This window comes from Triplophysa dalaica, chromosome 3 (genome assembly GCF_015846415.1).
Source record: "Triplophysa dalaica isolate WHDGS20190420 chromosome 3, ASM1584641v1, whole genome shotgun sequence".
Classification (NCBI taxonomy): Eukaryota; Metazoa; Chordata; class Actinopteri; order Cypriniformes; family Nemacheilidae; genus Triplophysa; species Triplophysa dalaica.
The window spans coordinates 720,001-731,217 of NC_079544.1; the positions used below are offsets into that span (position 1 = coordinate 720,001).

General features: G+C 37.2%; 1 protein-coding gene across 2 annotated transcripts in view; it reads left to right on the forward strand.

Moving 5' to 3' along the window:
• The window catches only part of nectin4b (nectin cell adhesion molecule 4b), a 12,378-nt gene extending 1,348 nt beyond the window's left edge, over positions 1–11,030 (forward strand). Inside the window, exons 2-11 of one of the 2 annotated variants that reach the window (XM_056744104.1) lie at positions 284–478; positions 2,714–2,881; positions 2,980–3,258; positions 3,344–3,458; positions 6,305–6,456; positions 6,764–6,938; positions 7,017–7,092; positions 7,502–7,564; positions 7,649–7,831; positions 9,105–11,030. In XM_056744104.1, the coding sequence (XP_056600082.1) occupies positions 284–478; positions 2,714–2,881; positions 2,980–3,258; positions 3,344–3,458; positions 6,305–6,456; positions 6,764–6,938; positions 7,017–7,092; positions 7,502–7,564; positions 7,649–7,831; positions 9,105–9,368 (1,670 nt within the window). In that variant the 3' untranslated portion in view covers positions 9,369–11,030. The remainder of the gene's footprint in view (positions 1–283; positions 479–2,713; positions 2,882–2,979; positions 3,259–3,343; positions 3,459–6,304; positions 6,457–6,763; positions 6,939–7,016; positions 7,093–7,501; positions 7,565–7,648; positions 7,832–9,104) is intronic. The other variant, XM_056744105.1, reaches the window with a different exon arrangement.
• The last annotated feature ends 187 nt before the right edge of the window (positions 11,031–11,217 follow it).

The window sequence follows — 11,217 nt, forward strand, 5'->3', positions numbered from 1 at the left end:
AGATGGAACTCAGTATAAGTCAAGAATATTTTTCTGACATTTAAGTGTTTTGAGTAGAATTTGAAAAGATGACTTTTTTCAGTTAAAATGAAGTTCACACTTTTCCACTTTTCATCTGAGCACAGATCGTGAGAAACTGAATGTTTGTGGTTTGGGTCAGTGTCAGTTTATTATTAACTGAACTTCTCACGCACACATTTACTCCGGTTGACCTCGACTCTCACCACGGTAAATACCACCACTGTTAGATGTTCACACTGTGTGTGTGTTTGTGTGTTGTCAGTGTGTGTAGATGGTGAGTTTATCGAGCCGTCTCCATCTATATCCCTGCGCTCATACATCAACACACAGACTCGACTGCCATGTCGCTTCATCGTACAGCAGGGCGAGCGGGTGGTGCAGGTCACCTGGTCCAGACAAAAACCTGGAGGAGAGAGAGAACAAATCATCATTGGACACTTCACCGAGGGACCCAAAGGTGTGTGTGTGTGTGTGTGTGTGTGCGCGATAATGATCTGCAGTTGTCTTGACTTTTCATTGCAGACTTAGATCTCAGATATCTTCTGAAATGTTTCATTTGTGACATTTCTGTGACATTTCTGATAATATATATAAATATGTGATGAGCAAAGGCTTCTATTTGATCTCTATTGAATCTCATGATGTCTATAGGACAAAATAACAGAGAGAGATCAAAGAGGATGTTTTGGTGTTCTCACTGTCATGATGGTTTTGTCAAATAGTTTTGACCAAATCAGAAAAGCCGCGTTCACTGAAGTCAAACATCGTCACCACGCTTCAGTTAATGTGATATCACAGTAATGTTGTGTATTTGTTACCGACAGATACATTTTTTTTAATCTGTTTGGCCGACTGAGTTGATTTCACCAAACAAGGAGAACTTACAATACCTTTTCAAGATATTTATGCAGTATTTTCATATTTTATTTATTTTATATGGCCAAAACTTCAACTCCTGAGCTAACCCTTACAAAAGTGTTTTGCTAAAAAATCCCTAAAAAAACATGGACATTTTCTGTAAACTGGAAAGGGATTATAGGATAAACAGATATAATGATACGTATTCAATTGTTTTTCCCATTTTTTTCTTGTAAATGTGTTGTCTTCTTCTGTAATTTTATAATTTTTGACTGTATTTGAAAAATAAACTGTAAGGAAAATAAATCTTGTAAATAATAACGTGTTTTCCCTGTAAAATTAAATTTCTCCAGTTTTCTTGTAAATTTGCGGTCTTTTTCTGTAATTTTATGGTTTTTGACAGTATTTTAAAAATACGTAAAATTCTGTAAAATTACAGTTTTTTTTACACCCATTTACATTATATTTATAGGAATATTGTGCTTATAAATGCTAATCAATCGGCTAAAATACAGATGGATACCATCCTTTTACCACAGTAATCTGTGTTTTATTTTCCCAAAGAGACTGAGTGTTCACTGTTAAACCTTGTTGTGGTTTTGCATTAGGTTTGCCAGGAACTTACTGTAGATTTAATGACTTATTCAATCAGTAATGTTTTCAATTTGGCTTTACGGTAACAGGCCCGCAATGTACCGCATAATTCAACAGATTTAACAGCGTAACTTATTGTAAAAATCTGTAATTGTGTATGGGAACAATATGCAGAGTTTGGTGTATAAAGAATTGAGGAAATTAAAAAATATTTATACTGTAAGAATTTTAAAATAAGGGGTCACTATTTTATTATTATAAGGTATGTATGACCTTCAGTATGCTATACAACAATCTTAGCGTGAACATACTCTACATTTTTCTGATTACAATGCCCATATATAAGCTTGTGTGGATATTAATGAAGTACCGGGTTCTTGTTTTATTATTTTAGCAGACGTAATAAGGGGAAATTATGTTTTCTGTTTTTGCGCAAGCAAAATGGCACAATTGTAGCATGCACAATGTCTGTTTTTACTTTAGATTTTAGGATTGTTGGTCACAAATAATTTATTTTAATCTTTTAATTTCACAAAGTTTACATATTGTTCATCTTCACCTACAGATATGTACTGTAAAGGTACAGTATTGCTCAAATTAGTTATGCTGGAAATCTTGTTTAATCATGCGGTTCATTGCGGGCCGTAATCTAAAGCGTTTCTTAGCATTTGTCTTGTTTTATGAAAGAAAATATAAGAACTACACTGTAAAACTTTGCAGTAATTTTGCAGCAGGTTTGCCAGTAACTAACTGAAGATTTAATGTACAATTTAGTTTTAAGCATAAATTTAGCTAGTTTATATCTTTTTCTTTCATAAAACAAGACTAAATATCTCGAGTCACTTTTCTTGTTATGTAAATGTATCGTTATTTAAGAGGTTTAAAATATTTTAACAGAAAACAAGAGAAAAATACTGTGCTGTGCTAATCCCAGTCTCTTCTTGCTCATTTTGAATCTCAAAAGTCAAAGGGTTTTGCAAAAAACAGTACTAATTGGAAACTATATTAAGTAGTAATCAAACCTGCTGCAAAACTACCGCAAAGTTTTACAGTCAAGTTTAAAACAAAACTGTAAATAAAATCTACAGTAAATTACTGGCAAACCCGCTGGAAAACTACAGCAAAGTTTACAGTGTGTGATTATTATTCAGGTGATTATTTAGAAGAGATGTGATAGTGTCTGACATTACGAGATGAGACTCACACCTTCTTCCTGAAACTGTGTGTTTGTTTCTTTCAGCGTCGCCTGATTTTGTGAACAGTGTTCAGTTTGAGAGTCCTGAACCGACGGTGGACTCGACGCTGTTGATTCTGAACACAAAGAAAGTGGACCAGGCCGTTTACACCTGCCACATCACCACATTCCCCTCCGGAAACTTTGAAAGACAAATCAGTCTAACCGTCTGGAGTATGATGATAATTCCCCTTTTCTCTTCCTTAAAGATCTTAATATCATTCTTAAAAATCTTAATATTACATTGCTGTTGTTTTGTGTCACTCTGGTAGTTCTGCCCATCTCCTCTTTGGATCCGGTCATCCTGCAGGAAGGTCAGCGGTTCGGCTCGGCCGCCTCCTGTCGTTCCGTCGGCCATCCTCCTCCTCGTCTCTCCTGGGACACGGACATTCCAGGGCAGTCTCAGAACCGAACCGGAGAGGACGGCGTTGTGACAGCGCAGTTCTCTCTTCACCCGTTACGCAGCATGAATGGCCGTCGTCTGGACTGTCTGGTGTGGCATCCGGCTCTAGACGGACCCCGAAGACTCCAGAACAACGTCATCGTGCACTGTGAGTTCACCGGGAAGCATCTTCCTGAGGTCTTTAACACACGGAAATGAGTTGATAAAATGTCGATTTGTTGAACTTGATTTAGATCCACCGGATGCAGTGATCGAAGCTTCTGGTTCCTGGAGATCCGGACAAACAGGAGCAGAACTCAGATGTGCTGTTAAAGGAAACCCCCAACCTCACAACATCACCTGGAGCAGGTATCACGTCATCATCAGCTCTTCAAGGGACAGTTCACCAAAAAATGACAATTCTGTCGTCAAGTTGTTTCAAATCTGTATAAATGTCTTTGTTCTGATGAACACAGAGAAAGTTATTTGGATGAATCTTTGCAACCAAATAGTTCTTGGACCCTATGTAACTTTATATTGTTTTTTCTTTTGAACACAAAAGAAGATATTTGGAAGAATGTGACCACCATTGTCCTTTTTTCTACTGTGGAAGTCAATGGGGTCTTAGATCTGTTACAGGCATTCTTCAAAATATCTTCATTTAAACAGGTTTGGAAAAACTGGAGAGTGAGAAATTCATGACAGAATTGTTATTTTTGGGTGAACTGTCCCTTTAAAACAAAACCTTGACCAGCCCTGCTGAGGGTCCACATTTCAGAACAAACTCACATTTAAACTCCTAGAGTCACATTTAAAGTCCCAGTGAAATTAAAAATGACAATTCCTAATTTTTCATGAAAAGCGTTAACAGTAAATAGTTTATCAAAGTGGGTCATTGTCTTCTAAATTCATGTTCCTCATAATCTTCAGTCGGCTTGGGCGGAGCCTCTGTTAACTCCTCCCCTTCAACTGTCAGTCTGCTACCAGTTCCAAAATCAAGGCAACAGCTGTTTTTACACATCCAATCAATTCGCAGTGAAAAACGCAAGCCACGCCCACTCATTTCCTCTTTCTTCCTTTTAACTCGGAATGTGACAGAATAGCCTATAAAGCGATCGCAATTTCCGGTTCACGGAGACTTAAGAACTCATTTGTGTCCTCTATGTTTCATTTTGAGGGTGTCAAAATCTCATATAAATATCATCACACACTTTTGTACGGGACACTTAGGGACAGTCTGTGAAAATGTGTATAAACTTTATGATTAGATAAAAAAAATATGTATATTGTAATATACAGTTTGTTAAATGTTGTAAACAAAACTAGGAGGACTTTAAAGATTTGACACCATGAATTTGGCAAACAGAGCGATTGAGAGGAGAATGTTAGTGCTCGGAGTTTGTTCTTTCATTGCTCAGGAGATTTGACGACGTTGTCTTTATTAGTCTCAGATGTCTGAAATTACTTATAGACCGTTTCATCGGAGGCGCTCCTGACCACCACTTAACTTCCGGTTTGTGTTTGGCTAGTGTCTCATAATATTACTATTTATATTTGATTTAATTTTTTCATATTAATTAATATGATTAATATGATAATACGCTTCTTCTCTCGGTTTCCTTTAATTGTTATCAGAAATCTTCTACAGGCGCTCTATTGTTTGTGAATGTGTACCGGACGTTAAGGTGGGGTTTGTTTATGTTGTCAAGATGAAATCGTCTGTAGGTGAAATAAAAAGATAATGAAATGATATAATTGTGTAAACACATGAAGAGTCTGGAGATGTAAGTGAATGTAGATTTTAGAGGTCAAATCATCTGGATGTGTTGAGAAATATTTGAGCTGATATTGAGATCTTTTGAGAGATTCTTTGTGTGTGCAGCACGCATCAGACACTGGATTTGTTCTCTTGCATCTGTTCTTCACACTGAGGAAGGATCTAATGACACATCTTCACAACTCCACGTCACGTTTCATCCTCGCCCTGTTTCTTTTCTGTAGTCTAACTTCATCACAAAGAGTTTTTGAACTGAGGGAGTAATGCACATTGACTCGCGCCTTTCAGGAGAAAAGAAAAGAGCCGGTGTTTCATTACAAACTGAGAGTATCGAGTCAGCAGGAGCGCTTTCTCCCCAAAAAACCCCAACAGAGATGAAAAGAGAGAAAAGAGCAGGATGCTGAAGTGATGAGGGTGCGGCAGTGAATCCAGACGCTTCATAAGCCGCAAATAACCCCTCTGTCCTCTAATCATTGTTTTAACAAATACACACCTGACATCAGAAGAAAGGCGCTGCTCTGAACACAAGCGTGTGTGTGTTTCACAAGACAAGCGTCGCTTTTAAAACCTTTAACAATGAGATGAAACATTGAGTGTGACTGCAGTTTGTGCTCCAGAAATAGACCATAAATCTCATTCGTCACTTTGCAGGAGACTCCAGAAACATGTCTAGAGTATTGAGAGGATACCTTAGCAACCGCTGGTAAAGAGCCTAGCAACCACACACGGCGGCCTGCCAGAGATGAGACAGTTTTGTGGGTGTCTTGGACGGTTTGTGATGTTGTGTTCTGTTGCTCGTGTGAGGTCTACAGCTGATGAATTCTGTTGTGTGTTTGACATGAATCGTGCAACAGTCACATGACAATTATAGAGACAAAGAGAGTAAAAGTCAGAAACATGAGAGGCTTTCATGTGCCGTTTGTCGTTGCTACAGCCACCAGAACGCATGATGTGTGTGTCTGTGTTTGTTTGAGTGTATGTGCATTCGTTTTTGTGTGCATGTTTTAAAGTGGGAGTGCGTGCATTTGTGTGTGTAATGTGTGTTTGTGTGCGTGTGTGCGCATGTGTGTGTGTCCGGCAGTGTGTGCTCTTGTGTGTGTTTTTGTATGTGTGAGGGCGGGTTTGTGTGTATGTATTTTCAGCATGAATTAAATGTTGGTTATTTATGAAACATTGTGGTGTTTTATACACGCAGGGCGTTATCTTTAACACAAGTGATCTGTTCATCTTAACTTCCTCTCAGTGTGTATTCAGATATACAATTCTGAAGGAAACTAGTGTGAAACTCTTTGTTGTGTGATAACACATATCAGAATTATCTATGATATTAGGAAAATAATTTCACTATGAATCAGCGAAACACAACATAAAAGGTTTTTAAAGTTGCACATGTATGACAGACTGGTGACATGTGTGTGGTTGTGTGTTTGTGATGTAGGACGGGTGGACATTTCCCGGCGGGTGTGTTAGTTCAGGGTGATAAACTGGTGTTCAGTCGTCCTCTGAACGTGACAGATGGAGGCGTGTACGTGTGTCAGACGGCAAACATCATGGGCAGCGTTAAATCTGAGTTTCAACTGAACATTGAAGGTAAACGTTCAAGTCATGAACACAAGCACACACGTGTGCTTAACACACAACATCTACATGTGTTACACACACAGTTCTGCTCAATCATTCATTCAGTGTTTCAGATGTTTCTCTTTCAGGAGATGAGATGAAGTTCTCAGTCTCATCACGTCTCACTTTATTCTCAGAGGTTAGCGTTAGCGTGTGCTGCGTGTGCTGCGTGTTTTGAGTCTTGTGTGTTTGTTCATCTTCAGAAAGATTCGACTGGAGCTTCACCTCTCACGTGTGTTTACACAACATTCATCTCATGACACTGATTTGTTTCTAGAACACACAGATGAAGCGGTCAGTTCTCTCACGGCTCATCCTGAGACACTGCTGATCATTGTTGGAGCTTCTGTGGCTGGATGTTTGGTGATCATCATCGGCGTCTTTTTCATGTACAAGAACTGTGACCTCAGACAGGAGAACAGAACTCTGAAGAGAGCTCTCAGTGTGCGCACGTGAGTTCAGCATCTTTGAGTCTTTGAGAACACAACCTGAGCTTTTGTGTAAATGTCAATCATGTTGTGTGTCATCAGAGAGGAGATGATCAGCCTCTCACGACAGGTGTCTATGAGGAGACTCAACTCCATCAACACAGATCCCAGAGGACAGGTACAACATCACACATGCAGGCACACAAACACACACACACACACACACACATAAACACTCAAATACACACACATACGCTTACACAAACAAACACACGTACACTTAAACACACTTAAACACACACACAATCAAACGCAACACACAAACACACACACACACACACACATACACACGCACACACAGTCACACACATAAATACAAACACACGCACAGACACACAAAAAAGCACACGCATTCAAATACATACACACAAACACAAAAACACTAACACACACATGCAATCACATAAGACACACACATATGCATACACACACATACATAAAAACACACACAGACACACACTGCTCAGTTTCTTTTTTAAATGAGTTGATTTGGTCAGTGTTGGTGATTGTTGGTCTTGTTTGTTCAGGCTGAAGATCGTTCATTGATCCACATGGATGGAGTGATGAGACACAGTGTGTTATCAGTGGAGGTGAGATACTGTCTGTCTGTGATGTTGTGATCACAGTAAAACTCCTGTCTCACTGTCTGTCTGTCTGTCTGTCTGTCTGTGCAGGATAACTCCACACTGAATGACCTGAGAAGTCGACAGGGTGAGTACGACAGTCTCGGACGTCCTGCCATCTACACACCATACCGGCCCGACAGAACCAGTCAGAAACTTAGAGAGTCTGAAGAAGAGAATAATGAAAAAATACGGAGAGTCGAGTCATACGTGAAGAACAGCAACATGTCTCTGGTGAGAAGTTCTTTACATCTGTGTGTGTGTTTTTGTTTACTTGTATAACATTCTAGTCTTTATTGTTTCTGTTGATTTTTCACCGGTGTGTGCAATAGCGCTCCCTGCAGGACACAACAGCAGAAACACACTTCACGTGTGATATATCTCTAATACTGACATGTTTTTCAGTTTTGAAAAGATTCATAAAAGTAGAAAGTTTAAAATAATAAATAATGCACGAGCTTCATTTCAAGAAATAAATAATAATAAAACAATGTCTTTCTTTTTATAGCATAAAGAGCCTTTTCCCTTTTTGTGAAATGGAAAGATTGTGGATTTTAACCCTTTAATTGTCACTGTTCTAATACAATCTAACCCAATCATAACAAACTATATATCAATACAAAAAGAAATTATGTAGGAGTAGTAATTTATTCATTTATGATAAGAGTGAGTATTTAAATAATGAAATGATGCTAAATGTCACTGTTCCAGTGCAACACTGAAGTTATGGAATATAATTCCTTTTTTTATTTTTTTTATATGTTAATTGCTTTTTTTTAACACAGATAACTTCACAAATTATAACAAACAATATTGACATAATTTAAATCATCAAACATATCACCAAAAAAAAAGAAAGGAAAACAGACAAAAACATTTTTCATAATCATATTTAATTGTAAATCTCAAAATAAATCCAAAAACTTCAATATCGTTGGAAAGCTCCAAAAATGTCCTTCTTATATATAATGATGAAATGTATTAATTTGTCATTTGCATGTAAACCATTGAGCCTTTATGACACCTAGTGGCAGTTGTTGGTGTTACGCTTAAACGGATCCAAGAAACCATTTTTTTTTATATCAGTCTTTAATTTTTTGCCGTTTTTTAAAAGATATTTTAATATAAATAACACAATGTTTATTGATTTTTTAATGATTATTAATGTAGAATTAAACTGCTATAAGTATTCTTTTATTTCATTTTTCAACTCCAGACACTTTAACTCTGGATTGCTTTGGTCTAGACAGAGACCTGATCTCGGTCTTGTTTTCACACTAATTTAAAAGTCACTTTTAAGCCCCACCCTAAAAAAAGGGGGATGAAAGTTTGATCTTCATGGAACCACACCACCAAAAACAGTTCTTATGGTATCGTGCGGCACTTCTATATATGATTTTTATTTTTTATGTCTTTCATTTTTTTGTATTTTTAATCATTCTTATTCATTACAGGAGATGTGAAAGCACACTTTAATGGATGACATGATGTTTCAATTGTCTTTCAGGATTCAGGGCTTCACAGGGACCAGAGTTCTCCTCCTCCGTCCATGAGCTCGGGTCCGGCTGCAGACGTCTGGAATCGTGGTTCTCGCAGACGGGAAGATGAAGAGAGAGACAGATATCCTGAAGGAGAGGAGGGAAGTGCTGCTCTGAACTCTCATCGCTTATCCGCAGCTGTGAGCAACTACTTTCAGCGCAGTAACGGCGGACTCACGCCGAAAGTAAACCCAAACGCCATCATCATACAGCCACGAGGAGAAGTCATCTAGAACACAACACAAGTGATTCGTTTCGACACCAAACATGTGGAACGTTGAGTTTTCATTTGGGATGTGATGGGACGGTGAAGTGGATTATTTATCAGCTTCGTTCAGTACCGACAACAATAAAGACTGAAGGATCTCTGACGCTACTGCACATCTACTGTTGATGAGAAATGTGTTTGGTTTGGACACAGTCTACCTCTCTACACAACACAACAACACAACACAGTGCCAAAACAAGTTAAAAGACACTTTAAGACTTTAGGTAAAAACCTTTCTAGCCCAGTTTTATGTTAAGTGAGCTGTTGTTGATTTGATTTCCTGAAGATTGTGAACACTGACATCAGCCTGATCTCACAGCAACTCACAACTGTTTTCTTTACCTCCGTATAATGTGAATCATACAGCGACATATGGTTATAAAAACAACAACAGTGACGCTTACAAGACAAAATCCTTATCCAAACGTGCTCTTACGAAAACTTTTATGTCGAATGTCTATTTTAAGGGTTTGGTTCCAAAATGAGATAACTGTCAAACGATTAATCGCGATTTATCATATGCTGAATATAAGTTTTTGTTTACATATTATATGTCCGTGTACTGTGCATAATAATTTTGTATTTATAAACGCATTTACATGTATATATTTAAGAAAAATATGAAGTAAAAAAGGATAAACATTAACATATAATATAATTATTGGTAAATAATATATGTTAATATTTCCTGCGTGTATGTGTATGCGTTTCTAAATACAAAATTATTATGCACAGCACACAGACATACAGTATATTATGTAAAGACAAGCTTTCATTGTGGAGGCGATTAATCGCGATTAATTGTTTAAACCATTTTAAAAAATGATGTTTTTTATTATGTTACCATCTCTTTTTTTACATAGGTTCAAGTTTTAAAAGAAAACATACTTTTACGATTAAACTTCCAAGAACAAACACACAAATGAGGTCACATGAATCAGGTGCCTATGAAGATGTTTCTGAATTGCTGTGAGACTGTGTTTTTGAGTCTGTGGCGCTTTCATACCCTCTGAACCAATGACGTGAGTTGATGGGCGGGACTAATGTTATCTATCAAAGACAGAAGAATAGAAGGTTTGTATAAATTGAATTAGTGACCGATTATAAAAGGTATTTTCTATTTTTTTAATACATTGTTTGCAGAGGCTGTGCCATTTTAAAAGCACAATGGCATCAAATACAATTCATTTGACGGTTTCTAAAATGATTGTTTCTACTGTTTATCGTCAGAAATGAAGCCCTTGATGAAAGACGATCGATGTTTATGAGGGTTAAGTGGATTTTTAAAGCAATTGTATAAGTGTATAAGCATGTTATATCACAGAACACTTTTAACTGCTGAAAATAAAACTCACTGTTTATAGGAACAGGATTTACTTTAGTGTTTAATAGGGATGTAAAGATTGATTCAAATCGGTTGAGGTGTGAACTGAATCGCAATACATGTTTTGAACAGCAGGGGCAGCCGTGTTCACTGCAAACATAAACGTGGACATGCTGATATTTCTTAAATGCAAAAAAGAAAAGCACAGACAGTATCAGTTTGTTTATATTAAAGAGACTTGTTTTAAAATTGCAGTTTAGTTTTGTTATTTGAAATAAAACAAAATTTTATTATACAAAGAGACCTGAAGCATTAAAGAAATAACGCTAATTAGTTTCAACTCATTTTTTAAAAATAAATTGTGAATAAATCGCATCGTGAGATCAGAATCGTGAATCGCATCTCGAGCTGAATGAATCATTACATCCCTAGTGTTTAAATAATTTGTTGTATTTACCTTTTTTAATATTCACAAAAATTATAGAAGTTT